General features: G+C 37.7%; 1 protein-coding gene across 7 annotated transcripts in view; it reads right to left on the reverse strand.

Moving 5' to 3' along the window:
• ATP2B1 (ATPase plasma membrane Ca2+ transporting 1) overlaps window positions 1–27800 on the reverse strand; it is a 60766-nt gene that overhangs the window by 22869 nt on the left and 10097 nt on the right. For all 7 annotated transcript variants that reach the window (XM_036400813.2, XM_036400809.2, XM_036400808.2 and 4 more), the window contains exons 2-8: window positions 11089–11500; window positions 6072–6269; window positions 4993–5247; window positions 4787–4912; window positions 4260–4403; window positions 1919–1957; window positions 1382–1543 (exon numbers count right to left, since the gene is read on the reverse strand). In XM_036400813.2, coding sequence (XP_036256706.1) covers window positions 1382–1543; window positions 1919–1957; window positions 4260–4403; window positions 4787–4912; window positions 4993–5247; window positions 6072–6269; window positions 11089–11293 — 1129 coding nt within the window. In that variant the 5' untranslated portion in view covers window positions 11294–11500. The remainder of the gene's footprint in view (window positions 1–1381; window positions 1544–1918; window positions 1958–4259; window positions 4404–4786; window positions 4913–4992; window positions 5248–6071; window positions 6270–11088; window positions 11501–27800) is intronic.

Genomic DNA, 27800 nt, shown 5'->3' on the forward strand with positions numbered 1-27800 from the left:
AGTTTTAAGAAATTGTCTCAAATATTTGGCAATACAGACTGTAGATATATGCAAATACTTCTGCCCTTATACAAGCTAGATTAGAACTAAGGTTTCAAAGAGGCAAGTCAAAACATGGAGGCAGTTCTCAGAGGTGTTCCTGCTTCCAATGCAAGTATTTCCTCATGCATTTCACCAGAAGTGCCTAGAAATCTTTTTTTCTCCAATTTAATTGAAAGCATGGAGCTAATTAGTAACAGGACAGACCAATATGTAAAGTCAATCGACTAAGCAGAACAAGAAGTGAAAAAATTCAGGAGGCCTTCACCAATTTTATGCTGACTGATTCAGTAGAGTGCTTCAGTGCAGTCTCGAAGCAGGAGGACAGGCAAATCCATGCATGAAGTAGATGAGTATTAAGGCTGTGTGGGGAACTACAATGGGTCAAAAGGTACATAAAGGAACACAACACCTCTTGGAAGATATGAAAAAAAATCTTTGATGAGGGCAGTAATTTACAGTACACATATAATGGAATTTGTTTATCTCACTAAAAAATTAATATCACCATACACAACTGCAGAGTGCTACAGCTAAAAGTTTCATTGCTCCATTTCAAGCTGAAAGTGTCTAATGACCCAGATGCTAAAGTCAGCCCTTCTTGAGCCATGAGCTGGTCTAGAACTCTTCTTGAAATTCCTTCTTGAAATTCCTTGAATTTCTTCTTGAACCTTTCAACAATTCTACATGGACCAAAATAAATCCTAAAATATTTGAATTAAACCACTATACACTAGATAACATAGCCTAAATTTTATACTGAACTTCACTGCTGTTTTAGCCTACTTTCAAGCAGCAACAATCAACCAAAGATTTTGACAAGGCATCTGAATACTAGCTGATAGAAAAGTAGGAAGTCAATAAAAATGTTATGTATCAACAAGGCATATGTTAAGTGGAAAATTCTAAGCCTCTGAAAGTACTAGAGAATCTTGTTGACTGTACCACATTTTCCAGGCTGCAGCTGTACAAAACTCAACTTACAGTCTCCAGTTGAACAAAACTCAACTCACAGGTTCTCTTGGTACATTGCTAAATGCTATATCTAACCTAAAAAGATTTTTCGTAACAGTTGTCCAATGTTATGAAGCTGGAGTTTTCCCTCCTAGAAGCTGGCACTTGAAAGCCTGACTATTTAAACTAAGGAAAAATAAAAGCCATCCACATGACAGAGCCTGAGAGGCCATCAGCATACTCAGGCACAGCAGCATACTTGCATTAGAATTTTGCACTTAAGTAGCCAGCCTTGAGTAGTTTGATTATTTTATCTCCTCACAAACTATGCATGTTCCAACTTTTTTTAACATGACATCCACATGAGGAGAGTACTGAGACATTGTACCTGCTTTGCCAATCTGAACTGCAAGCTTTGTGAGTTTGCCTTGGAGAACTGACTTTTCCTTCTTTGGCAAGTTTGCTTTCTTCTTGTCTTTCTCGTCTCCATCTCCACCATCCTCACTCTTCAGTGGCTGCATTTCCATGGCTGCACCATCCTGAGCTTTAGCTAGAAGTTAGGATCACAAAAAAGTTTAGCCATTGGTAAGTCTCCCAAATCAAGGATATCTAAAAAGCTTAATGCCCAGCTCCACTAAATATAATAGCACTGAGAATTATCCTGTATCCAGAGAGGCCATACACGAATGTTTAAATAAGTGTATTGTGTATAGCTTATTAATAAGTGTATTGTGTATAATGTTTAGTGTATTGTGAATACCAGGTTCAGTGAAGCATTTGTTTTGGGCAGATTCACTTATGCCATCTTTACCATAAGCACTTTGGATATAAGCATTCAATATGCATTTTTATAGGGAAGTCTGTATTCATCTACACTCTTAGAAAACAGAGACTTGCAAGAAAGAATCAGAGAACCTGCATTTACCTTTGTTACGGTTTTCAACAGCCCCGTCTTGCTTTTTACCTGTCAGAGAGAGAAACAAGTGTTTTAAGCTGGCTGTGCAGAATTCATTATTCTATTTATGTTTTTATATAATAACTACATTACTCTGCTAAAACAGCAAACTGCATTAAAAAAAATGTAAAACATGTAATTCAGTTCACAGAAACAGCTCATGGCACTTTTTGGACTTAACTTTTCACATACAAGACTGCTGCAGTGTTAATCTACCATGGTTAAGTTTGCACAAATTACTGATACTGACACTTATGGCTTGTGAGGAAAGCTTCACAAAAGACATCCTGACACGTTTTTCTAGAAAAGATACTTGTGACAATTCAGTGATTTTGGTGGCCTCCATCTTACTGTATTCTTCCAATACTTGCCACCAGAATCTGACTACCTCTGTAAATAAACTGCAAGGTCTCCCCTTGAGAATCAGTGCTTTTGTACAATATTGCAGAAGCTAATGTGGTATAAAATATTCATAAATCCATAGCGAAGCTTAGTGGAGGTACAGCACTGGATTACTATTTACACAAACATAAGCATAAATCTTTAGATAATATATCATACATCACAGTGAGAATAGCTCAAGTTCATAATAAAAATCACTCCTACCTGTGTTCAGAAATGGGGCATAACAAGAGATCATAAAGAAGGAGAGTGAAATAATGAAAGAATTTAACAAGTGAAATATTAAAGGTTGGAAGACTAACACATCATGTGTTGTTTTTGGGGGCTTAGAAAGTGACAAACTTTATTTCTAAGTAGAGAAAGCAAGGGTTATAATTACTGTTTGTGATAAACTGAAATGAAAGCACAAAATTGAGCAATTTAGAACAAAAGCCAAACATTTTCAGGATTACTGGTAATTCACTAAGTCTTTGGCCTTAGCTTATGTAGACCAAAATTTACAAGAGTACTCAAGTAGAAGAAAATCAAACTATCAACCAGCCTGTCTGGCATGACATTTAACATCTCCACCACACCATTACTGTAGACACACTCTGATTTCTATACATAAGATTTCTCCCAGCGTTCTCACAACAGCTTAACAGGAAAAAAAAAAAAAAAAAAAGCATGTTCACTTTCTCTGGAAGATGCCACTTTAGACTTCTTAAGAACTCGTCATTGTTTCCTGACTTTGCATTTCTTCCCTGGTTCCTCTCTTCCTCTTTCAGGAGCAAAGTTCTACATTTGAATTACTTGCAACTGCTTGTACATACATTTGCTTTCAGTCTGAACTGTGCCATACACAGCCAGCTAAATATAGTCCCTTTAATCTCCTTAACATTCACAGAGAAGTTAATTTAGTTTAACCTGAGTTTTATCAAGGAGAATCTTATTAGGCACCTAACTTAAGGGAAAGAGGAACCTATCTATCTTGGGAGACAAAAAAACCCCACTAGTGTTTGGGTCCCAGGATACACCAAAACACTGCTTGTCAAGAGACTTCTGCTTCTAGAATAATAAACACTGGCAGAATATTAATAAAAGCTATAATCCACTCCATATCTCCTGTAGCAGCTGGTACTGTTATTTGTTTCCTTCTCCTTCCTCTGTAAGGGGAAGGCACAGGATGGCAACTGCTTCACACTAATGACTGCAAGTGTTGCAGGTCAGCTTTTACTTTTTGCTGTCATGCTTGAGCTTGAAACTAACTTAGAACTTTCAATTCTTCTTGTAATAATTTTTCTAACTTGTAAAGGAACTCACTAGGTTTTTTTCAAGTTTCAAGAAGGGTCAGAATTGTAAAGTATTTGTGGGTTAGGACAAGACAAAAAACCTTCAATCTCAATTCCTGCACGGAGCACACATTTTAGCAATTGCCTATTGAGTTTGAAAGTCTCTGAGAATCTTAAACACATTTCTGCGTGAATTTTCCATTATTGTCTTGTATCCCTCTGATAAAAAGATCACTTATAAGTATGACTAGATACTTATTAGGTTGAACTTCATAATAACTTGTTTTCCATAAACAAGTATTTGCAATTAGACATCAATGCACCTTGAAGTTACACAAGATGAGAGTTTAACTATTTATACATGGTATGTATGGCTGCTTAGCAACTGTAAACTTTCCAAACTCTGACTCATCAATGGGATCTGAAGTTTAACTACATTCCATGTGACAAGAGTTAGTACTCTCAGGTCACTGGACCCAAGGTGTTTTTCCTGTGAAACCTACAGAAGGTATGAGTTTTTTTAAAAAGCTTTCCAGCTTTGGATGACTGGAACATGTTTTTATCCAGTAATATTCAAAAGTTCACCATCATCTCCAGTCCCACTCCCCTGCCAAGGTATTTAAGATTAATATGCCTACTTTTCTTTTCCTTCTTTTCTTTTTCCTTCTCCTTTTCCTCTTCATCTCCTCCAGCTCCAAGTAAGGTAAAGATGATTCCAGTCTGAGAGTTCACACCTACAGCAGTAACCACCATTCTTCCAGAGCCTTCCATCACATGTGTACCTGAAAGATTGAATCAGGATTTCCACTGAGACATGAGCAGTTATATGGCAGGGCACAGGGCACACAAGTACTTTGAGGAAATGAGCTTTCAAACTTGACTTTGATGAAACTCTGAGCTGTGTATATGCACCACTATGCTCCCCTAAACCTTTAGTTGCCAAAGCTATCTGGAAAGTAAACTCATAAGCAACTACACAAAATGTTTGTCAGTTTTATAGGTCTGATCACTCCAACAAAGTTCTGTACTTTGTGGACTGGTTTGGGATAGTTCTAGGAGACAACCTGGATAAAAAAACAATTTGCTAGTTTTAACCACAAAATTTGAAATAACCACCATACCGCAGAAACAAGCTACTTCATTCAAAAATTGCCAAATTACACACCTGACAGCAGCATAGGATCTCTATCCAGAGATTTCTTAACATGATCAGATTCCCCAGTCAGCGAGCTTTCGTCAATTTTGAGGTCATTTCCTTGAATGAGCACACCATCAGCCGGTAAAAGGTCACCTACGAGAGATCACTGGGTTTGTTGACAGCAGTTCCTTTTTTAAAAATAAAAGAAAGTTCAAATTTAAAAATATGTTTACCATATTTCACTTGTGCAATATCTCCAACAATTATGTCAGCTACTGGTATTTGGATGACTTGGCCACCTCTGATGACTGTGAATTTCTGTTCTTGTTCAATACGGCTCTGCAATCCCCGAAATTGTTTCTCTTTACTCCAGTCATTGAAAGCTGTTACTAATACCACACAAACTACAGATAGGAGGATTGCTGCTCCTTCAATCCAACCTGCTTCAGATTCCTCCTCTTCTTCACCAACATTTACTGATCCACATACTGCAGAAAACAGGTTTTAGATTTAAGAAAGTTCACAAAGATATTTCAACAATGAAAGTTTTGGCACACAAAAAACTTATAGCTGCTAAACATTTTCCATGCTAGCCTTCTTTGCAATTTCACCTTTATTTCCATAAGGGTAACACACAAAAAGATAAAGAACCTGAAAGCTAGAGCAACTTGAGGAAGTTAAACCACATGGCTTATCTGAACACAAGAGAAGTTGATATAGAGAAAGTTTCCTGTCCTTATTTTGTTAAATGATGGCATAAGAATGCCAGACTGGTAAACAACATTCTGCTTTGTCAACATATCCAACTTTACATTTGTCTTAACAAACCAGATATCACTGCAAAAATTCAGTTAAATGAAGTCACAATCCCTTTATTTTCTGTTTGGAAGTACAAATATAGCTTTGTTTCTTAATTATAAAGTTACCAGTGTCATATCACAAATAAAGGAAAATTTTAGACTTGCTGACTCCCCAAAGAAAGCCCATGACTGCAAATTATAAATTGCTTAAATATTTGAGGCAAAGCTAAAAAAAACCCCACTTGTACAGAGACTGGATTTCAAACAAGTTCTTGTTCCTGCTGCTTGCAATTTACCTTTGGTCAGAATAATACCAGATCATGACCAAGGAAATCTCATGTTGCCCTTTAAAGGCAAGCTAGAGTTTTAGCAATGTGCTCTCAATAAGGAACAATAAGCTGCTTTTCCACTGACTTACTGTCTCCCATCAGATTTACAGTATAGGCATGTTGAACCAGGAAAGTCAATAGTATAATAATAGTAGATATCTACTTTTCAAGAAGTTTACTTACATGATTCATTTCCTCCTGGAGGCTGGTAAAAAGAAAGGCCCAAGGATACTACGGCTGCAATTTCTAATATAATTAGTGTAACGTCCTGTAGTGCTTCCCATACTAACTGAAGAAATGTTTTTGGCTTTTTAGGAGGTATAAAGTTCTTCCCAAAAACTGCTTCTCTCCTTTCTATATCTGCTGGATTTCCACTTAAACCTATTTAACAATAAGACAAAGTTAGTGACACTTACACACATTTCACCCTCACATTAGAAGTGACTGAAGTTTCCCACTCATGGAATCAAGTCCCACTCCATATTTCAATAACAAAACCAAAAAAGCCACATCTCAAACATAATTATGGAAGTAATACCATTAAATCAGAGTCACTATAGAAAGCCAGCTATATTTTACAATTCTCACCTTGCCAAAATAAAGTTGATGGTCTACCTGGTTAATATGTCACTTAATATGACATAGGAACAGAGTAATAATAACAGACATACCTTTGTTCAAAGTAAACAAGTTTGCAAGACAAGATCATTAGTAGAGTTACTACTATTGAGACTGAGTAGCACCATAAAGCTTTAGCAAGACCACAGCCCGTGAAGGCAGCTCTGGTTCCCAGTGTAGGGATTCTGTATTCAGACACAACATCCTAGGATCCTAAAAGTAATGTAACATTTATAATGAGATGTTTATTATAATTAAAAAGGTAACTATTATAATTATTATATTTCCATAATGTTTGTTATATAAAATACTATTTAAAATGGTCGAAGCTCTCTGCAGGCACCATGTGGAAAGATGCAACCACTTTTATGATGCTGCTTCCACCTGGAATGGTGGTAGTTATTTGTTCTTCTGAAGCTTCACTTTCTATCTCCTCTCACACAGAGAGCCCACGTTTAGCACTATGCCGGGTCTGTCACCTCAGTTTTGTATCTATCTTCTTTCATATATGGCATATTTGAGTCCTTCTGTCTCAATTCTGGTACCATCCTTAAGGGACACTAGCAGACAAGAGTGAGGGGCCTACATGAAAGCTACAGCATGTTTCAAGAACTTGCCAAGATCTTAAAAATAAAGGAATACCAAGTATTTTCAGTGCAAGGTCATGCACTCAAGGTCTTCTGTGAGCACATCTCCTGGTTACTCCTCTAAAAATTTTCAGCTGACTAACCCACCATTCAGAATTAAGCTCATTTTCCAAATCAAAATTGCCAAACTTCAGAGCAAAGGTCTGGGTACTTCAATCATATTGACCCTAAGGTTATGATTAGCACCAGCTCAAAGACAATTATTTTCTTAGTAGCAATTTTTTTAGTAGCTAACCCAGCTGCTTAGTGATAAATGCATTGCAAACATGCTAGGTAATAAATAAGAACAGTAGCCACTGCAGCTGGCTTTCATGGTAAGGGAGGGTTTTAACACCTCTAACAGACATTTCCGCGAATCATCACGTATTTCAAGACACTTTGAAAAGGTTACTGAACTGCAAAGCTCAATTTTGAATGCTAACAACTGCTATGGAATCACTTAACTGAAAAGCAAACTATATGCAGATCTCTTCAGAAGAGAAATTAATTAAACATACTCTGTGTATATATTACATTTATTCTAACAGTCTTCAATTCACCCTGAATTCATGTCTTTGAAGGTTTAATAGAAAAGAGAAATTGTACTCATTACAATTGTACTCATTAGCCATAACCTTACACTTCTTGCAGCTCAAGCTTTAAGGTGCTTACTTTCACTCTCAACTCAAAGAGCACTGCAAGACAATTTTCAAAATCAAGCTATACATTACAGAATCTACAGAAACTCAGGACAGTGTGGTCATTCCAAAAAGCTGGGCCATGTTGCTATTTTGCAAAAGGTACTACTTCTCTATTCCTTTAACATGGCAGAGTTTGAAAATTTATTTACATAATATTGGCAACATCACCCTCTTCCTCCCTTTCCAGGGTACCACAGTGCAGAACATCAGAAGTATACAGCAAAGGTCCTTGAAAAATGAAAAGTGCTTCCAAATGAGGCTATATAAAGTCAAGCTACTATCAGAACCACTTAGTGAAGATTAGTAAATGAGCCTAGCAAAGATAAAAAGCATTTGTATTTTTAGTATACACTATAATACACCATGCATCATTACTGAACTTGCTACATTTACCAGACAGCTGGTAATTTCACAGTTCACAACCTACAATCCTGAGATCAAAACTACTGCCATTGTATTCTTAACTATGTGTCTTAACAAGGGAAATTTATGTTATTTGGCGTTAAGTTTGAAAAATATTAGCCAAGGGACTAGTTAATGCTTCATATTCAAATTTTATTAGAAATATCTATATCTGTCCAGAATATTAGACAGACTTTTGCTACTAAAGATATGTCAAACATTCATTTTGCACACTTGCGTATATGTAAGCAGTAAAGTCTGCTCAGCGTCCTTTTTTTAAGCAATACTGGTAAAGGATTGTTCCAATTTCTCATTTCAAATCAGATAAGTTTGATCCAAATTTTGCCTGAAAATAGATGTTGTCTTACACTGTCAACAACTTCACAGCAAGAAACAGAACAAGCTGAACTCATCCACTGTGTACCACGTCAGAACTACCTGTACTTTTCCTGTGAAGCCCCTGGCAATTACATAGTGGTAAGAGTGTCATGTCATAGAGAAAGCATCTGATTAGGAAAAAGTGTCCTAGGGCTTTGCAGGTATACACAGGAGGTTTCAGAGAGCCAGTATTACTGTAACGTGTAACAGTTTTCTGCAAGATCTTCCCTAGACTTTTTTCTGTTAGTATTGTCTCCCTTTCTACACTTACGGTTAGAATTTGACAAAAGCAGAGACCTAGTTCTACCTTTACAAGAGCTCTCCAGTACTACCTCCAGAAAGTTTATAGCAGGTTACCTGTCAGGGTGGCTGATTCTCTAAAATTTCATGTTGTGGATTTGAGTCAAAGCGACACCTCTGTTGGACGCTGTTCTAACTCAATTAACCTTTTCTGAGCCTGTGAACATGTTCAACTGTTGAGTCTTTGGTGCATTTATGAGCTTCTCTCACACTTTAAAAAGGATGGCACCCTTTTATTAAGTCAGTGACTGTACACTGATTGCAGTGTACATCTAAATGTCAAATCCTTTTGAAAGTGAAAGGCCTTGATCACACAGCCCTCAGTACAGTACAATCAATCTGCAGGAAAGGGCATCCAACCCTTGAGTTTTAGTTCCCTGACATGTGACATGTTTAATAACCTGCACGTTTGTTACATTAAGAGACAAAGTGAATACTGCAGTACACAAGGTATTTATTTGGTGCTTAGTGCCTCGTGGCTATGTAAAATTGTATTTCCACCTAGCTTGCAGCAATAATGGACCCTTTAGCCTTGCAGATCACTGTGCAACAGAATTCAACTCTCAGTTCAATTCCCAGTTGTAGAAAACCATATCCCTTTTCACAGAGAAAGGAAACTGCCTTCCAATACTATGCAGCAGGTATAACGTGTATCTCTCAGTGTAACCAGAGCCTGTTGCTCCTGAGATGTGTTACACTGCTTATACACTACAGTGCTTCACACACATGCACTGTACTTTACAACTGCCAAGGAACAGAAGTTTGTACTCCTTGTGTTTTACAAACTTCTTCATCCTGAAATTGGTCTACTCCCATTCACTGGTAGTTCAGCCATGTCAGCGGGCTGAACAGTTACAGTTTGGTAAGAGGAACCCAACTCATCTACTGATGATTTCAGGAGTCTGAAGTCTGGCTTCAAAAGTGGATCAAGCCAAAACATGCTAAATGCAGATGTACCCAGAGGTACCTTACGGCATTAGCAGGCTGCTCTTGGTCCAAGAAGGTAAATCTTTCCATAGCATTTCTGAAGAACAGTAAGCAACGGCTCGCCAGGATTAAGACAGCAGGTATTTTGCTGCTACCAACATGACACCACATTGGTTAAAATCTACGTGAGTCCTTAAATGCAGAGACACTACAATTTGCCAAAATCTTGATTTTGGTAATTCTCAATTGCTCTCAACAGCAGGACTTCACAGTAAGTTTCAGTTAATGTTTATACATATTTTAATTTAAGTGCAGTTTACTGCAAGTACTACAGTATGTAGATACTACAGTATCTTATGCAGTATGATTTCCATCTTTCACAAATACATTAATATTATTTATTTTTTATTAATATTGGAAGAAAGCCTTCTGGAAGGTTCTCAAGAAGGAGACTTAATAAATTTATTTACTTATCTCTTCACATTTGTACAGTCTATCTTGGAGTAATAACTTTAGATAGCAAAAGCATGGTGTAGCCACATTTTACAGAAAGCCACTAAGTCAAACATGGTAGAGACTCCATCAGAGATGCTTATTTCTAGGGAATAAGATTGTGTAATCACTTTGCAAACCTTCCACTAAGAGTAAACATCAATGCTTCAAGTTGTATTAATAGTTATTTTGAACAGTTCAAATGAAATCTACAGAATTCTGATACTACAGAAATACTGCAGATTTAAAAACTAGATCCTGCTATTAAGAATCCAATAGAACACAAACACATAATCAGTTTTAAAAATTGCTGCATTAGCAAATCAAATAACTAGGTAGCCACACAGAAGCATTAATAAGCCCTGCATTAGAATATTAAAACCCCGGGCTCTACAACAGCATGATCTGAATTGGGAACTATAGGTCATATGAACTATTCAGAAAACTGGTGCTTTCACAGTGAGTTGAACACTGCTGTGTTGCATTGCTGTTTCATATGTGGATGTCTACATCAATGAACTTTGTTCCAAGTGCAACTTCATTAATATAACATCTCACATGCAGCTAGACCAACTGAAAAAAAAATTCTTGCTTACTTATTACCATGGAATACTTCTGTCTTAAATGAACAAGAAGCAATATTTTGTTATGGTAACTAAAATCCTTTTACAAACTTTGTTCTATTAAAGAAAGCAGTTTGCTTACTAAGCCTTTTCCTAAATGGAGTTTCCTCAGGAAGTGTTAGAATTTACTTACCTTCATTTGGTGAAGTTTTCAACTTTGTACAGATGCCATGTACATCACCATAGCATTCCTGTATTTTATGCAGTGCATCTGCAGCTCGAAGTTCCATAAGAGAACGGAGCTCTGCAAGAGTAACTCCAAAATCTCCATGATTAGATTCTTTTACAGCGTTTTTTACGCTGCTATATGCAACCGAGTTGTTTGCCATGTCACCCATGATGCATGCAGTCTTTAGCGTAGACAGTTTCCAGCAAGGAACAAAATTTCAACTCAAAGTATTTCCAAAAGGAAAATAAATCCTTTGGGTATGAAGACAGTCAGGAGAGCAGACACATCACCCAAGCAAGAGAGCCCGTCTGGAGAGATATCTTTGAGGTTGTCCCATGGTGCGTTCTGTTCCCCAAAGCCAAAAGGCATGTACAGTCTAGGGAGAGAATAGATACACATTCAGTTACATAACAGCTATACTGAAATGCATTGTAAGACAGTCCCTACTCTTTGTACTAAGGTTACAGAACAAATTTCTTTTTTAATTTCCTATAATATTTTCAGTTTGCATTCCGCGCACAAGAGTGACAAGGAAGAAAATGGATATTTCCCCCCCCCCAAAACAACCTTGCATTATTGGATTTCCTTAAATCATTAACTTTGTAACAACTGTTGCCTTTAACACTGGCATTTTCCTTCAAATGTCCATATGGTTCATCATCAAGCAGCAACCTTTAAAAATACCTAAAATTAAATCTGTTTCCAGGGAACTGGAGCTTGCAGCATCCACAAGTGGTGTCACATGGGGAAAGAATATGCTCAAGTTAAAAATTCCCACTTTCCAATGATGCCCTCACCTCAGAGTTTGGGAAGAGCAAGATTTTTTTGTTCCCATTAATTGGTTTATGCAAACCTCAATAAAAAACTTCAACACTAAGCTAGCCCACACGTGAAGTACTTTTGTATTCTAAGTAGGATTATATCTTCAGGCAGACCTAGCTCTTAATAAATTTTTCATGTCCATACAGTTTTAGCCCTGCTCCAGCCCACTTCATCACAACTCAAGCCTTGCACAGTATCTCCATTTAATTCTTTGAAGAGAGGGAAAAATTGCACAACACCACCTTTCTGCAGAAGGGATGAGCAGACTGAGAGCAGTTCTTCTGTCTGATGATCAGTGTATTTATTGTAGCTGAGAAATTATCATCTAGACACAGGATCTGAACTTGCACAGGCATTCTATATCTAATCCCTGCTCAGCAGACATATCTTGCACGTACACATGTAGCTACACAACAGTGCAGTGCACACACAAACTCTTCATGCCTGTGAGGAGTTTGTGTGTGAAGATTTGCTGTGTGCCAAAACCAGACTTCTGATCACATAAATCGGCTTTATTGGCATAATGAAGTGCAATGAGCATGTGTAACAACATATTCCCCCACAAAACATGACTGTCAGGCTCAGATGAACAACAACTTGGACACTTCCAGGTCAACAAGACCCTCAGGTGTCATATGCCTAGCAAAGGCAAAAATATAAAGGCAAAGTATCAGCAAACAAAAGATCTCTAGATACTTCCCTGCCAGGTTAGAAGACTGTTTGGTTGAACTGCTGAGTCTATGTTGAAGTAAAGGTATGAGCACCCAATTACCAGAAATTTAAGGTCTTGGTTCCAGGAAAGACTCAGATTTCTGTTTTGGAAATAATCAGTTGCAGCTATACTAAATCTATCTACCATTTAAAGCACCATGGCACAGTACTTGGTTTGCCCTGAGAGCAACCACTGACACTGTAAACCCCTGAGCTGATACCACCTGACCACAAGTGACAGACCCATCTCTGGCAGAACTACAACTTCTACAACTGCAACTGCTCTTCTCTTCCTGTCACAGGAGGTTCTGAGAAAACCACTGTCCATGGCTGTTTTCCAGAGAGTGACAAAAAGCATAAAGCAATCAATATTCACATGCATAAAACTTCCAACATTCTATAACATCAATAAAGTTCTTAATTTTAAAATAATTTTAAATCTTCATTGTTTTCTCTGTTACTCGCAAGAAAATGTTGCAACAGTTGAAGAGTCCACGATGATAGTGTTAACCTGCATGCTAGGATATAGTTTTGATTAAGACTCTAATGAGTTCTATTAGAGAACAAGTGATCCTGCAAGTGAAGAATTTCATGCAAACCATGTATGAAAGAGTTTTCTTTAAAGACATGCCACATTGTTATCCAATGCCAAAAAGCTGGATGTTGCTGTCCAGCTGGTAGCCTAGGAGGATTTATCAGCTGGCATCTGATCATAAGCTATGACAGTATAACAAGAAGCAGATCAGGCAAATGAGTTTGTATAGCTATGGAGAAGATGCTGCAGCTGCTAATTAAGCAAAAATAGACCAAGCAGAAGGCCCCACAACCAATTACATCAAACTTGATTCAATTTTAATTAAGAAAAGCTCTGTTCAAGCCTCTAGCAGGAGCCCTGTACTTGATGCCCGAATACACCCAAATCCAAGAGAAAAGGATAGAAAAAGCTACAGCTCTAGTCACTGTTCACTTGTCATCAAGTTCTAGGACTTTCTCTCTCCATATATATGCATAGAGTGGGCCAAACTTGCTTTCACATGCAACTAAACTGAAGAGCAGTAACTCTACTTAGTCATAACTCAGTGTGCTTGCATTCCAGTTCAAACCTCTCTATGCATTATATAAATTTTTACTAATAAGTAATAATCCATATTAGTCATTAATAAGTTTATACTGGAGAGGGTCCTCCTATGCTGTAAATGACATCCTAACATATCAATGGACTCCTAGGGTTCACAGGCAAATTCAATAAGCATTCATTAACTACAAAAACAGTGCAGTTCTACAGATCAGCTCTAGTAGTGATACAAATTATTTGGTACATCCCTGATAGCAAGAAGGGATGTTTCTTTTATGTGGAAAATTGAAAGGAACAGTGCGAAGATGTCAAATTCTGAATACTGAACAAATGCAGTATTGTTCCAGATTATAAAAATTTGATTAAACATTATCAATTTTTACACAAAATCAGACCAGGATCTGCTTCAGTAATCCATTTTTACCAGCCATTTCAACAGAGAGCACAATAGCTTCTTGTCATTCAGGTACAGGACGGACTTAGTCCAACAGAGATTTTTCTGTAAGAATCAGCAAAGAAACTTTCTTTAAGAAATATCCTTAATGCAGTTTTGATGTAAAATCTTGCAACATTCAATCAGTTCCTGTTACAGCAAGTTCCAAGAGTCCACTTTTGTAACATTAGTGGTGATGCATAATGAAACTATTATGACTGAAATTTAGCGGCATAAAAGGAAGCACATTTTAAAGTTACAAAGATCATCTAATGGTATTTAGCTTCTCGACTAATGAAATATTTTATTTGTTTTGACCAGTGTTTCAGTTCTCAGTTATTGCATCAGTCATTTGAGATAACTGAATGACATGAGCTCTGAAGCACTATAGTTTAAAGCAACTCACCTCAAACTTCCAATCTGTTAATATCTCAAATTTCAAATTCAGGAAACAGTTACCAAGCTAAAACTCATTTATAGACCAATGCTGACATTCCAGCCTATTTAAAGTTTAATTCAGTAAAGTTTTGTGTTAGTTTCCAGCTTAAACAAGCTGCATACAAAATTATTAAGATGTCTACATTTCATTTGACACATCAACTTTTGAATAATACTTTATCACCGACACTTGATTTATCCCTTTATATCACTGAGACTAGGAATAACTTTAAAAGCTATTCTCTGTCACACAAAAGTGACTAAAAAACTCGAACTGCAGAGGCATATTTCAGTAGCAGCACATACTCTCATAGGTAGGATTCAGGAACTTATGTAAATCCCTCTGAGAAGGCCTTGCTGCTCTTTGGTTGTAGTAACTTCACTGACACATCATATCATTGTAGCTGCTTATGAGGAATAACTTCCTTACCCAAATCAAATCATTATTTATTGCTAAGGGACTGTGTATTGTTACCAGACAAAGACACTAATTCAAACCCATAACCCATTAAACAAAGGTTAGACAACTTTGCCAGTGTTGGAAGTTCATCATGATAAGCTTCTGTAGTTGGACTGGAGAAAGGAAAAGCTCTAAACAGAAGTCTACATGAAGAGATGCTTACCAAAGCATGAAGAGACTATAGATTACTTATCTATTTAGTGCTACCAGAACATTCTGCACTGACCAAATTGGAAGCTGCAACATGTTTTTTGAAGTGTTACTGTAGTGGCACAATTACTATTGCCCAGACACACAGGACCTAGCATGCCTTCGACTCCTATCCAAGCTTTTCCTATGATTACATTTAATACTTGCTTCACTAACCTACAAGGAAAAACAATTTTCTTAATTAATATTGAAACACTTAAGCACACTCATACCTCAAGAGTCAAAGCTCCAGCAATTATAAATCTTGTGTCATTTAATTTAATTTATACATCTGCTTGAACAGTATGCATTCAGATATTGAGCATTAGCTGGTAGCATTTGACCTTCAGCAACACACTAAAACTGGGCCCTGTAATATAGGAAAGGGCTTGCAAAGTGATTATCTCAGGAAAGCCTTTGTTTAATCTAATTAGTACAATGAATAGCAGACAGATCTGCATATCAAGAAGCTGTTGTGATAAAAACCATCCCCATATGTTTCAGTTGTCATGCCTTTTAACCTGCCTACAAAGGCATGTTAAAAGATATTGAAAACATATCATATGCTTTTGCATACTTCAGTTTGGGTGTGTTCAAAGCTTTAAGCCATCACATAACATTGCAGGGGTGGGGGAAAGAAAGAAGGGAAGCTGTCTGCAATATTATTATAATGGAATATTATTACAATGTAAAGTAACTGTAACTGAGAAAGTAACCTGCAAATCAAACTGAAATTGACTGAGGTTTTGTGCTCTGAAGGGTCAAACTTCTTGCTGTAAGAGACAGATCCTCCCACCTACTTGACAGGCTACAGAAACTCACCAGCTGTTTCACAAGGAATATGAATGAATTCTAATGAGGCAAAACATAAATACAGAACAGTATCCTTTTACAAGTCATTATTCTGTAAGCTAAAATGTGCCTAACTGAACAAACAGGAGTTAAATAACTTCAGTGCTGTGCTATTGTTTCAGAGCAAACATCTTAGCCTGGTTTATGAAGAGACATGTACAAGTAGACTGAAGAGCTAAGAGACAAAGGGCACAAACAAATTTTTTAGCATACCATCTTCAGCCTATGTCAAACAATGTTGCAATGACAAGTTTCAGTTATTACAGCTTATGTGCTATAAACAGTAAACTCATCAAAGGTCATGACTTTTGCTTAGTTTTCAAAGAGAAATCTGATTTAATTCTGAAGCCTAATCTCCTGGGAAGCAGATGTACTTACCTATCTGAAATAAAAACTGGCCTAGATTCTGCACTGGATCTAAACACCGGTATTGTCCCTGCTCATTGCAGGGAGGTTAGACAAGAAAACATTTAGAGGTCTTTTTCAACTCAAATTATTCTGTGATTCTGTGATTTATGGCACTTAATCTAAGGGATTTCTGCTGCCTACTGAGATTGACACCTGTAGAAACCATTTCATCCATTGGTAGTTTCTTTCCTTTAAGACCCCGAATTTATTTCTTATTGAAATTATAGCAAACAAATTAGTATTTCAGTAGTCTGAAGTCTGTTTAGTAGTAATACAAATCAGCAGTGTTCACACATAGGTTCTGCATAATTTTCCTCTTGTTTTGGTAGTAGCAAGGAAAAATTGTACAAGTCTTGAAGGTGAGTTATTATGGCACAAAGGACATAAGCTTCTCTTACAAAGCAGCTTGGTCCACAGCCTCTGCCAGGAGCCCAGCAAGCAAGCAGACATTTTGTTATGCCATGAACCATCTGCACAGGCCTGTATTGCCCTGCCTTGTCCAAGCCAGGGCTTCTCCCCACTCACTAAACAACTCAGCTCCAGCTGCAGTGACATCTGGATTAAGAAACAAGATCAGAAAGTGCTGTAGGAAACTATTTTATCAAGAGTTTAAACTAATCATTACCTTTCTGAGGTAACCAAATAGATATTACTGATCCAAAAATAGACAGACTGATGCAACAAGAAGGGTTTCAGAAAATCTATGACCACTTTCAAGGAACATCAGACTTTGAGACATACTGGAAAATCCCAGAGGACAAAACCAATATGATCATCATTAAAGAAAGCAACAAGTGTTCTGTGTGTCTGAAGTACTAAGGTTTCATAGTCACCTATTTCATATCACATTGCTGGCCTGTCTACAAGATGACAAACACTTAAGACAAAACCATGCAAAAGTGTCAAGTTTGTAACCACTTAAAAGACTTTTCTGCAGCCCACAGCTCTGATCAACACTCAGGCAGCTTCTCTCTTCTCCACCCACAGGCTCTGAAGCTTCCTTCTCTGTACTTCTTTTTCCTAGGCTCATCTACTTTCTGCTCTGTGATGACACTATAAACTAAAGGCTACATTCAAGAGGACTCTTTGCAATGAAAGGTTACTCCAGTTTAAGACTATAATCCTAGTGAAAAAAAAAAGAGTTTTAACCTCTAGATGGGACTCTGTCCCATCCAGAATCATTTTGAGTGTGTTCAAGCACCTAAAATGTATTTACTGTGTGTGTCAGCTTCCTCATCTAACTTGAGGTGAGTGAAGCTGCCAAAATTTGGATGAAGGCAACTGATGACTGAAGGCCAACCTGCTGGTGTATAAAATGCAAGAAAAGAAGTTTGCCCAAAGTCCATCAATATTTTCCTTTCCTTCAGACCCAGTGAGTTCAAAATAAGATGACTGAGGATTTCAAGTCTCTTAATCCTGCACAGTATAGGATAATTATGCTGTAAACTAAGATCTTTAAACAGATCTGACATATTAATAGCCAAATATATAAATCTAAAAGTGGGTTTAAAAAAAAAAAAGTAGTAAAGTCATCCATTAACAAATATTCACATTACTAGGTTCATGAACAACTTACCACACTTTTCCCACCAACATTTGTCAAAACCATATTGACAAAAATGACAAGACAAAGCTGAGCTTTTCCAAAAAGAGATAGGGTGGTAGCATGGCAACCAGCTCACTAAAATTATGCATCATAAGACTACAACAGAGTTTACTGGCATCCTTAAAGTGGAAAATGTGTTCAGGTCACAAACCTGACAGGTGTGTGTTAAATGAGGCATGTGACATCACTATATGCAACTAAGTTTCAAGGAAAGGTAAAGTGAGATGGTACCAAATTTCATCCAACAGAGATGGAGTTGGATTCCAGGATTTCAGCGACTTGTTGTATTTAGAGCTCAGTGCAATGCATCCAGCTGGTCACTTCTGATAATGTCAGCAAACCAGCAGCTGAACTTCATCAGTTATTCCTACAGGTATGACTTGTCTTGAGAAATTTTTTCACCTCTTTTTCACAGAACTTATGTTTACTATTTCATCCTGATTTGAACACTCCCCATTTTTTTCTTTCTGAAAGTATTCTTTTATGCTAGTATCCACTTAGGCAGAGCAGTAGGCTTTTGACTATGATCATGTTTCATGACATCATAGAGATGCAAAATGCTCTTTAGATTTATGAGCCTTCAGGCAAAAGGCAAAAATTCCATTCTTACCTGATTCTTCTTGTATTCAGAAAACTTCAAAAGAGATTTAAAATTAGTCTTAAAACTACTAGGAAATATTTATGCCTATGAGATTGAGCCAAATTACTTCCATAAAGACACTCTGCACATAACCAATTCCTTTCAATTAGAGCAATAAAAGTAACTTAGACAAAATTTTAAGGCTTTTCTGGCTACTTTGGACTAGCTTATGCTAAGTACAAACAGTACCACAAAATACTCTATATGCTCATTGAACCGTAAACAGGTAATATACAAATCGTGATATTAATGTGGTACAGGATCCATTTATGATCCTCAAAATCACCATTCCAACCAAGCAAGTGTCTGGAATGTAAGAAAAATAAAACAAAAATCTCAGGTATGGTCACCCATCTCAGTGAGCCCACACTATGATGCTAAATTGGATGTCTGTTTTGTCCTCTTGTGTTTAAAGTTTAAGAAGCTTCCCTTTTGGCCTGTAAAAAGCCAGTCTGAGAACCTTCAGCTTCAGATTTTTCACAAGCCTTTTGGAAATACCATACTACAGTATATCCTTATCCTCAAACATTTAAAGAGCCTTATTTCTTCAGAAACCTATAGTTTGAAAGCTATGCTAGCTTCCCCTGAAGGTCATTAATTCCTGCCTGCCAGAAATACACCAAATAAACTGGCTAAAAGAGTCATTCTGAGAAAATCCCTTTCAAAAACTGCAATTATGCTTGCTATTTCTCTTCCTAAGGAGACAGAGGGTTTTAAAATTCAAATATCATAACTAGTCCACACTTGAGCAGCACTTTGAGAAATACTTCACAACTTTGCTGCTCCTGCTGGTTATGTAAAGAGGTTCAGGGGTCCTTTTGGTTTGTGTTTTCTTTTGTTTGTAAGGGCTTTTTTACCTCAATATTTGAATTTGAGAATCCAGTGTATGGCTTCGCAGAAACACAAGAGTGAAATCTCTCACAAAATTCTTTATTATGATTATACTGGTAATCCCTTTAGCGCTCTTTGATAGTTTTGAGAGCTTAGCTCACTGATCCATTCCACTGGGCCTTCTCTTTCTGGTACAGTGTAAGAAGCATGTTCAGTAGGCTTCAACTCATGGTATTATCTGACATATTTTACGATTTTTTAAGCCTACATATTCTTTATCCTTCAGGGACTATCCAGTTTCAAAACTAGTCTTTCCTCATGATAATACTTTTCCATCTCTCTGATGTCTGACACCCACTTAAAGGCTAAGTTGTCATGCTCCCTGCATTGTCACACACTTCTAGCTACTCCAAAGTTTCTCATTTATGCAGGGTTGGTTGCTGGTCTAGAATAGTTTTACACACATTGAAGCATTACTGCAATATAGCTTTACTGCAATGTTTTACACACATTGAAGCATTACTGCAATATTGGCAGAACTGTGTGTAGAATGATGGTAAATTAACTGCTCTGTGATCATTACACACACATGACAATCCCATCTCCACCGTCCAATATAAGATAATAAATACTTCTCTCACGAGTTTGTTTCTTTAACACAGACAGGGAATATATAAGCAGTGTTAGTAGACAGAATGCACAAAGCTGAGATTCCCATCGCAGCACTTTGTAACTCTAACAAAGCAGCAAGACTGCCACATCCTCAGGTGACCAAAGGTATGGCTGTGCTACAGTGACACGGTGTAACACTCCCACTCACAGAGGTCCTGAAGCAGCTCTCATTATTTGACACTAACAACACTGCAACTTACACCTGCCACCCTTATCCTTTTGCATTGGGAAAAGCCACGGACTCTGCCAGCTGCATTAATGAAGTAACAGAGTATGGGAGCTCTGCTGTTGCAACAGGCACACAGGCAACCTCGGGCCTGCAACACACTTCTTGTGTGCTTCCCTACTCTTCTTTACAGCACCTCAGCCTCTGAGAGAAGGTAGTTCATTTCGGGTCCTGCTCTAAGTCCATCTCTCATGGGATATACAGCACTCCAAACAGTTTTTCTTCCTTTACTAATGTTTTTTTTTTTTCTCTTTCTTTCTCCATGTACTTCTATGACCTTTAAAAACAAATAATTTTTTTTTCCTAGCCATGAAATCTGCCCCCCTCCAGGATCCAAGGAGCAAGAAAGCACCATGCCACGGTGCTTTTTTCCAAGCCTCCACCTTCCCTCCCACTAGCTGTGATGGTAGTCATGCATTTCATGGTTCCACACCTGTGAGTGGGCTACTTGCAGCTGGGTGGTTCAGAAAGCTGTCATCCAAAAAGGATCTCCCCCAACTCAGTGGAAAAATTTAAATTGCAGCATTTCTACTGTCTAAACAAGTTTTCCCACAGGACACCAGAAGGGGCTGATTTATTTGTAGAAGTCACACAAGCAATGTGGATATGCCAGCTTAAGGGACAAGAGACACATTCAGCTAATGCTAGAAGCATCTTTATCACAGAACTATATGGCTGCCACCTTAAAGATAACATTGAATCTCCCTTCAAGGGAAGGTTTCTCTTCCCTCTGCTATTTCAAGTTAAAGTGGGTTGAGCAAACCCAGGACACAAGTCAACTGGCTTGCCACTAAAAAAATAGCATGGTACATAACTTTTCAGTGAAGGGCAGACACAGTTTGGACTGCACAGCAAATTGACATGGCTGTCAGACAATGGCTCAAGCAGATTTAGTAAATTTAATTTATTTCTCATGGTAGGCTATATAAAATTGCTATACAAATTGGCCACGTGCAATTAATAATCACAGCTTTATTTCTGAAGTCTTCAGTTGTGAAGTACTTCATTGTGTATAACTCTTTAGGTTTCTGAGATTACAAAGACATTAGTGCTTGATTAATTAATTATAAAAAAGAAAGCAATTCAGAAAAAGTGCAAATAAAACCATACTCCATGATAATATTTATAAGTCCTATGCCACGCAATAAAGGAAATCCCATAAGCCAAAGGCCTTAAGTCTTCACTAGCATCAGTGGATCCTAATGCACTTTTTGTACACAGCTCTGCTTCCAGGCTAATAATCATTCAAATTCTGAGGTGTGCTAGGTGTCTAATTTAGCTCTGGCACACCTCCCCTAGGTGGAGAAAGGCTATGCTTTGAAGAACTTCATCACAACCAGCTGAACCTACTCTGTGCTGAGGATCAGCTACCAGACTCCATCACTCCCCTGCCCTACCAAAGCACAAGGCCAGCAGAACTAAAGTGGTAAACCAGCAGGCACTCAAGATGCCTGCAGCATAACCACCTTAGGAATATACAGTGAGGTGTCAGTCTTCTGATAAGGTAGCTCTGAATCCTCAGTAGCAATTGCTAGTTTAACAAGCTTAATATCTGTCCTTCCAAAGGATGGTATCTGGATTGAAAGCCTAATGCATTTAGCACAGCTAAATGCTCATAGCTCAGCCACAGCTGACCCTCAGGACCAAGAGATAACCCACCCATGAAGACTACAGATCATCATTCTGTCTCATCAAAGTCAGACCTATTTTGTTCCTTCTACAGAAAGCTACTTCCCACAAGTGTTTATTTTGCAGTGGCACATTGCTCAAGTTGCACACTGCTACAATCATGTTGTTTCTAATGATACCAAAATCATACAGTATCTCTGAAGAAAGGGGATTGGGAAAGGCAGTATCAGCTTCTCAAGTGGCAAGCTTCAAGCATCCTGCTGAAATTCAGCATGTTATAACTGCTGATGGCACAAACTCTTTAAAAAACCAAGATCTGTATGTTCAGCTCATGGCTTCCAAGAGACTCCCTCAAAAGGACCAGCACGATTGCACGTCTGACTGTATCACACCTTGGCTCAGCAGGAGATTCTTTCACTATACAGCTGAGTAGGGGCTCACAGACCTTGTTAAGTCAGAAACCAACTATATTTTTAATCTAAACCCTGCAACTCACAAATTTATCTTATGCAGCGTGCAGGTAAAGCAGAGTAAGGAACACAAGAGCCTCCTCTAGCCTGAGGCTAGTAATACTCCGTGAAATGTCTGTTTCCCCAGTGGAAGGAAGTGACTGAGAAGATAAAGTATCATGAAAAAAAAAAAAAACCAAAAACTGACATGGCACCATGAAGTAAAATATAGCACCAATTACCCAAACTCTCACAGTTAGGGACTCAGTTTTTCTGAAGGCAATTTTAGGAGATTCTTCTCTGGTCCTATTGCTCCACTTTCCTAAGCAAAATCCTGCATCCCTGTTTTCCTCAAAGGATGCCATCAGCTGGTTTCTCAGCACTTTCAATAGACCCTTAAGCTTGAAGGACACATAGCATTTGCAGAAGAGAAAGCAGCCTACTAGGAAGCAGCTGTGCTAGGACTGTTCTCCAAAAACCTCCTTTCAGTTCCATTAAGGATGATTTATTTCAATTAGTTTATCAAGGGAAATATAGAAAGAAGCCATCTGAAAACCTCTATAATTAAGCATTATTTCAGTAGCCTTTCAAAAAAAATCCTACCTGATGTAGACAAGACTTAGAAAAAACTGGGCCAAGTATGTAATCCGCTAGTAACAAGTAGCAGACTTGTTATTCACACTTTCAGACCTGAGGTAAGGAAAACACTGGTAAGGAAGATGAAGAGAAAGCTAATGAATAAGTCCTACACAGTGAAAACCAACCATACGCCTCATTTCAAAGTCGTTATGAATTTGTGTCATTTAAGTTATACACGAATTCAAATCTGTACACCATGACAAGCAGATTGACAGCCCAGTTCTACCATGGTCTCTAACCTATTAACTTTTTAGTTTGATTTTACAACTTCTTGTTGTAAAATCAAACTAAATTTTTGTTTTCCATTTCTCCTCCTTTTCTCAAGGAAAGGGAGATGCTTTAAGAGAGACAAAAATTTATACCAATGGACTCCTAAATCTCCTTCATGTTTATTCAGACATAGCAGCACAGCTTGTGAAAAATGTTCCCAGTTCACCTTCAGACAAAAGCCATGCATTATACTGAACCTTTATAAGTAGCTTTGTATGTTGCACTCAGACTTGTTCCCAGTATCTAGTAGCTTGCTCTAGGTTACTAGTAGCAAGTTGCTACTTAGTGCGTCATAACCCTGCCACAGGAGTCAGATTTTTGCACAGGTATCCATTGCCTTTGAAATCTTCTGCTCTAACCAATACAGCACGAAATTAGGGTAAAGGTTGGTTTGTTTGGGGTTTTGTTTAGGGGGCTGATGGAATAGCTAATTTTGTTGGTGTTTAAACAGTTATCCAATAAAGGAAGCCAGCAATGTGATCAAAGAGTATACAGTCAGAATCCAGAATCAAACTAAGTGTAAAAGAACAATTTTAGGCAGTTACAGGGCTGTCTGTCAAAGTCACAATCTAGTTTGACGTGTGATGCTTCAGGCACATAATTAAGCTAAACAGTTTTCAAGACAGCTTTCTTTCTTAAAACTGAAAAAGTAGGTAGTTACTAAAACTTTACCTTGTTGTTGAGCAATTATTATTAAAATAAGCCATCAGCTGTCACAAGTATATTTTTCACAGAGCAAATATTTTCAAGTATTTAAACAATTGTATCATGGCAAAATTGCCCACTGGAAGCCTAAACCACGCTATTTTATTATTTTAAGATATTTTAAGATCAGGATTCTCTGACTCTTTAATTTGGAGATTCTGAAATGTACTATTAGGTTCCTAAAAAATTGATGCATTTTCCTGTGCATGGAGATCCTCCATTGTTCTTGTTTGACAAGACCAGGGTTGAAGGCAGACATTGCTGAGCTAAATTTAATGGCCTACATTATGGAGGTTCACAATTTTTGGTTTACTTGTCAATTTACATGATTTTTAAAATGAAACTTTGGACATTAAAAATAATATTGAGCATGGTAGTAAAACTCTGAATTCTGATCATAAGTCAAGTCACAGGGATAAACTTCAGAAACTTAATCCACCATAGCAGGGGGAGGAAGAGCGTATCTGGTAGGAGGAATTCACTTGTTTTGAGAAGATTACTTGTTCTAACCTCATTGTGAAGGCCTGGGCAACTGTCTGGTTTTTTGCAGCCAAAAAGCCCCTTCTCAGTACAGCAATGCCTGAAGACACCTGCAGACAGCCACAGGAACACCCAAAGAGAAATTTAACAGGAGGAACTACAGTGGCCGCACCGAATTCTTAATTGAATTTGCTCAATTTTTTACTGTTCTGGAATATGACAGTAAAGTAAAGTGCCAGGACAAAGACCGGAAATGCATCTTGTAGGGTCAAAAATCCAGAAAATCTCCTCGGACTTCACAACCAGAAACCAGACTCCACGTCACAAGGCTCAAAGATTCTTGTTCAGAGATGTTTTGAACTGGCAAATGGTAAAAAGGCAGTTTGGGTTATTATTCCACCTATCTGGTTACTGACCAGTATATTAGGGTGCGTTACCCTTTTAGTTCTCTGAAACTATAAAACTGTCACTGAATTCCACAAACTAAAAATAACCAGAGCAGTAGTATAATAGAATAATCATACCAGAAAACAAGATAACGGAATTAACTACATTGGCATGTAAAGATGCCTACTAAATTCCAAGTGCAATTGTTTTGATTATGTTCATAAAACCTATATATACACCAAGACTTCATTCAAGCCCAAACTTTTTCCATTCTGGCTGAGAATTTTTATATTGAACATCTCTTCACATAGAAAAAAACAAGTAGTCTCAGAATAAGCAAATAAAGGTATATGGCACTCGAATTTATGGAAGTAGATAAGTTTTCTTTCCCCATGTGAGGCTTCTAATCATAGCTTTTCATATACATATGGAACACAATACCTATAAGAGCGGAGCTTAGATGTATAACTAGATGTACAAGTATTTTAATTGATAACCCCATCCAATTGTTGATACACAAAAACAGATCAGACTACAATTACAAAGGTATATACAACACCAGTGTTTACCATTTTAGGAGGAGATAGCATCTGAGACACCTGATTGGCTTTCAGGAACTATTTGTTGACCCATTTTTCAGGAAAATCCCACTTCTATTCATTAAACTGTTCTTAACTCAGAATTACACGCAGGCATATTTCTAAGAGGCGCTACTCAGCTATTTAAGCTCATGAAAGCTACTTTTGCAGAGCCAGCAGAGGGAGTACAGACATCATTTTACTTATCAGCTGTGAAAAAGATACCTTGTAAGAAAGCACTAAAAGAGCTGTGCCTGCAAATCTAATGCACTTAGTTTAAAGCATGCCAAGAACTTCCTTGGTCTTTCATAGACATGTATGTCAATGGGCAGTAGAGTTGGTATTTTGTTTCTGATCCTCAACCAGCTGTCACATCTTAAAAGTCTCATATCTGATGAATAGCAGGAGCAATTCTAACAGTACTAACAAGTACCATAAGGTCTGATGCTTCAAATACATTTTAAAAAATCAAATAAAAAAAAACCAAACCAAAAACTCAACAACCAAAACAATCACATAGCTGCAATTCAAGTTTTTATTCCTATGGATTCCACTGTCTCTCAGTTTCTGAAAAACTAAACCCTTTTGGTTGTCCATTTCTTAGAAAACAACTTCACTTGGAAGACAAGGTGAAAAACTCAGAGTTCAAGACAACCTCAAGCAAAGGAGCCCTGAAGGCACACAACAGTGTTGGACTAGAAGGTAACAACAGTGAGCCTTTCTGCTGATATTCAGAGGCACACACCTCCTGGCAAATCTGGTTTCACACAGCCTCTGAGGCAAGAGCCCTGCTGCTTTATTTAGCATTTCCATTGATCAGCCTGCTTTGGAGTTGACAATTATGACTGAACGGTGTTGACACAGTGGCGGCGGTGGAAACAGTTTTGGAAAGAGAAATAGGCTTTGAGCAGACAGATTGATAGCTTGTTGCCATCACCTCATGGAGGTGAACCCAAAACTATAGGCCAACATGAGACAACATACCTTCCTGGCAAAAACTCCACAAACAGACACCCACATTTTTTAGTCTACAAAATTGACTGGATTTTTTTTTTTCTTGAATAAAGTTCACATTTCTTAACTTGTTGGTACAAGGCTAAGCTCATATAAAATTCTTTCCAATCTTAAGCATTCATCAAATAATTTTTTTGGCGGACTATTTCTAAGTTTCACTATTTAGAAATCTGTATATGAGAAAGTCATACAAGTGCAATGAATGCCTTTGTCTTAAAGTTTCCTTTAGAAGAGCAGCAAAACACACCTCCTCCCAAAGAAAAGATAAATTTCCATCATCTTAAACTTCACATGAACTTTAAAAAGCTTTGACAGCTTTAATCATTAGATTTTGATTACTACCTACCGAAGAAGAATGTGCCTGTAGCTACATAATTTAGCCTTCACTTGTTTCAGGTTGTAAAAATAGAATAACTACCCTTCAGCAAATTAGATGGCTGTTTCTTCTCCCCATCTACAAGAAAGTGGTATTCACTTCTCAGATTCGTTTTCACATGGCAGATTCACAAAATTAGTAATTCAGTGTGGGCTGAGCTGGTTCCCATCTTACAGAGCTTACACGATATTTTATAGCTGACTAAAAAGTTTTACCCCTATCATGCAAACCAAGCCACCTCAGAGTTTTGCTGTTGAAACTCAGAGCTCCTGCAGTGTTCTCTATTTGTGTGCTGTGCCTGGGTGGTTCCCAGGACTCCAGCTAGGCTGCTCAATATGTTTTATGCAGAGCAACCACAGCAAGGAAAGCCATGCTTCTTCCATCACAAACATGGTGATGATCAAGTGTCAGGATGCATACCAACCACTCTGATCATCCCTTACTTCCCCAAGTTATTGCAGTCTCTTGTGACAACAGTGATGTTCCTGCAGGTACACAGAGTCATATACAGATAGTAAAAATGCTTTTTTTTTTTCAGGCAGAATGGTTATATTATATTAACCAGACTCACCACACAGATAATCCAATGCCAGTGCCAACTCAAAACATGGCACAGAACTACACTGAACCTGCTTGAGTGAAGCAAATATGAAACCATACTCACAGGAAATAGACGACAAATTCTAATTCATCCAGCAACTAGAGCCTTGCTAAGCTCCCAACTAACTATGTTTATAACACACTTTACATTTGAGAGGCTGACATTAGGGTTCTAATGAGCAAGTT

This window comes from Molothrus ater, chromosome 5 (genome assembly GCF_012460135.2).
Source record: "Molothrus ater isolate BHLD 08-10-18 breed brown headed cowbird chromosome 5, BPBGC_Mater_1.1, whole genome shotgun sequence".
Taxonomy (NCBI): domain Eukaryota; kingdom Metazoa; phylum Chordata; class Aves; order Passeriformes; family Icteridae; genus Molothrus; species Molothrus ater.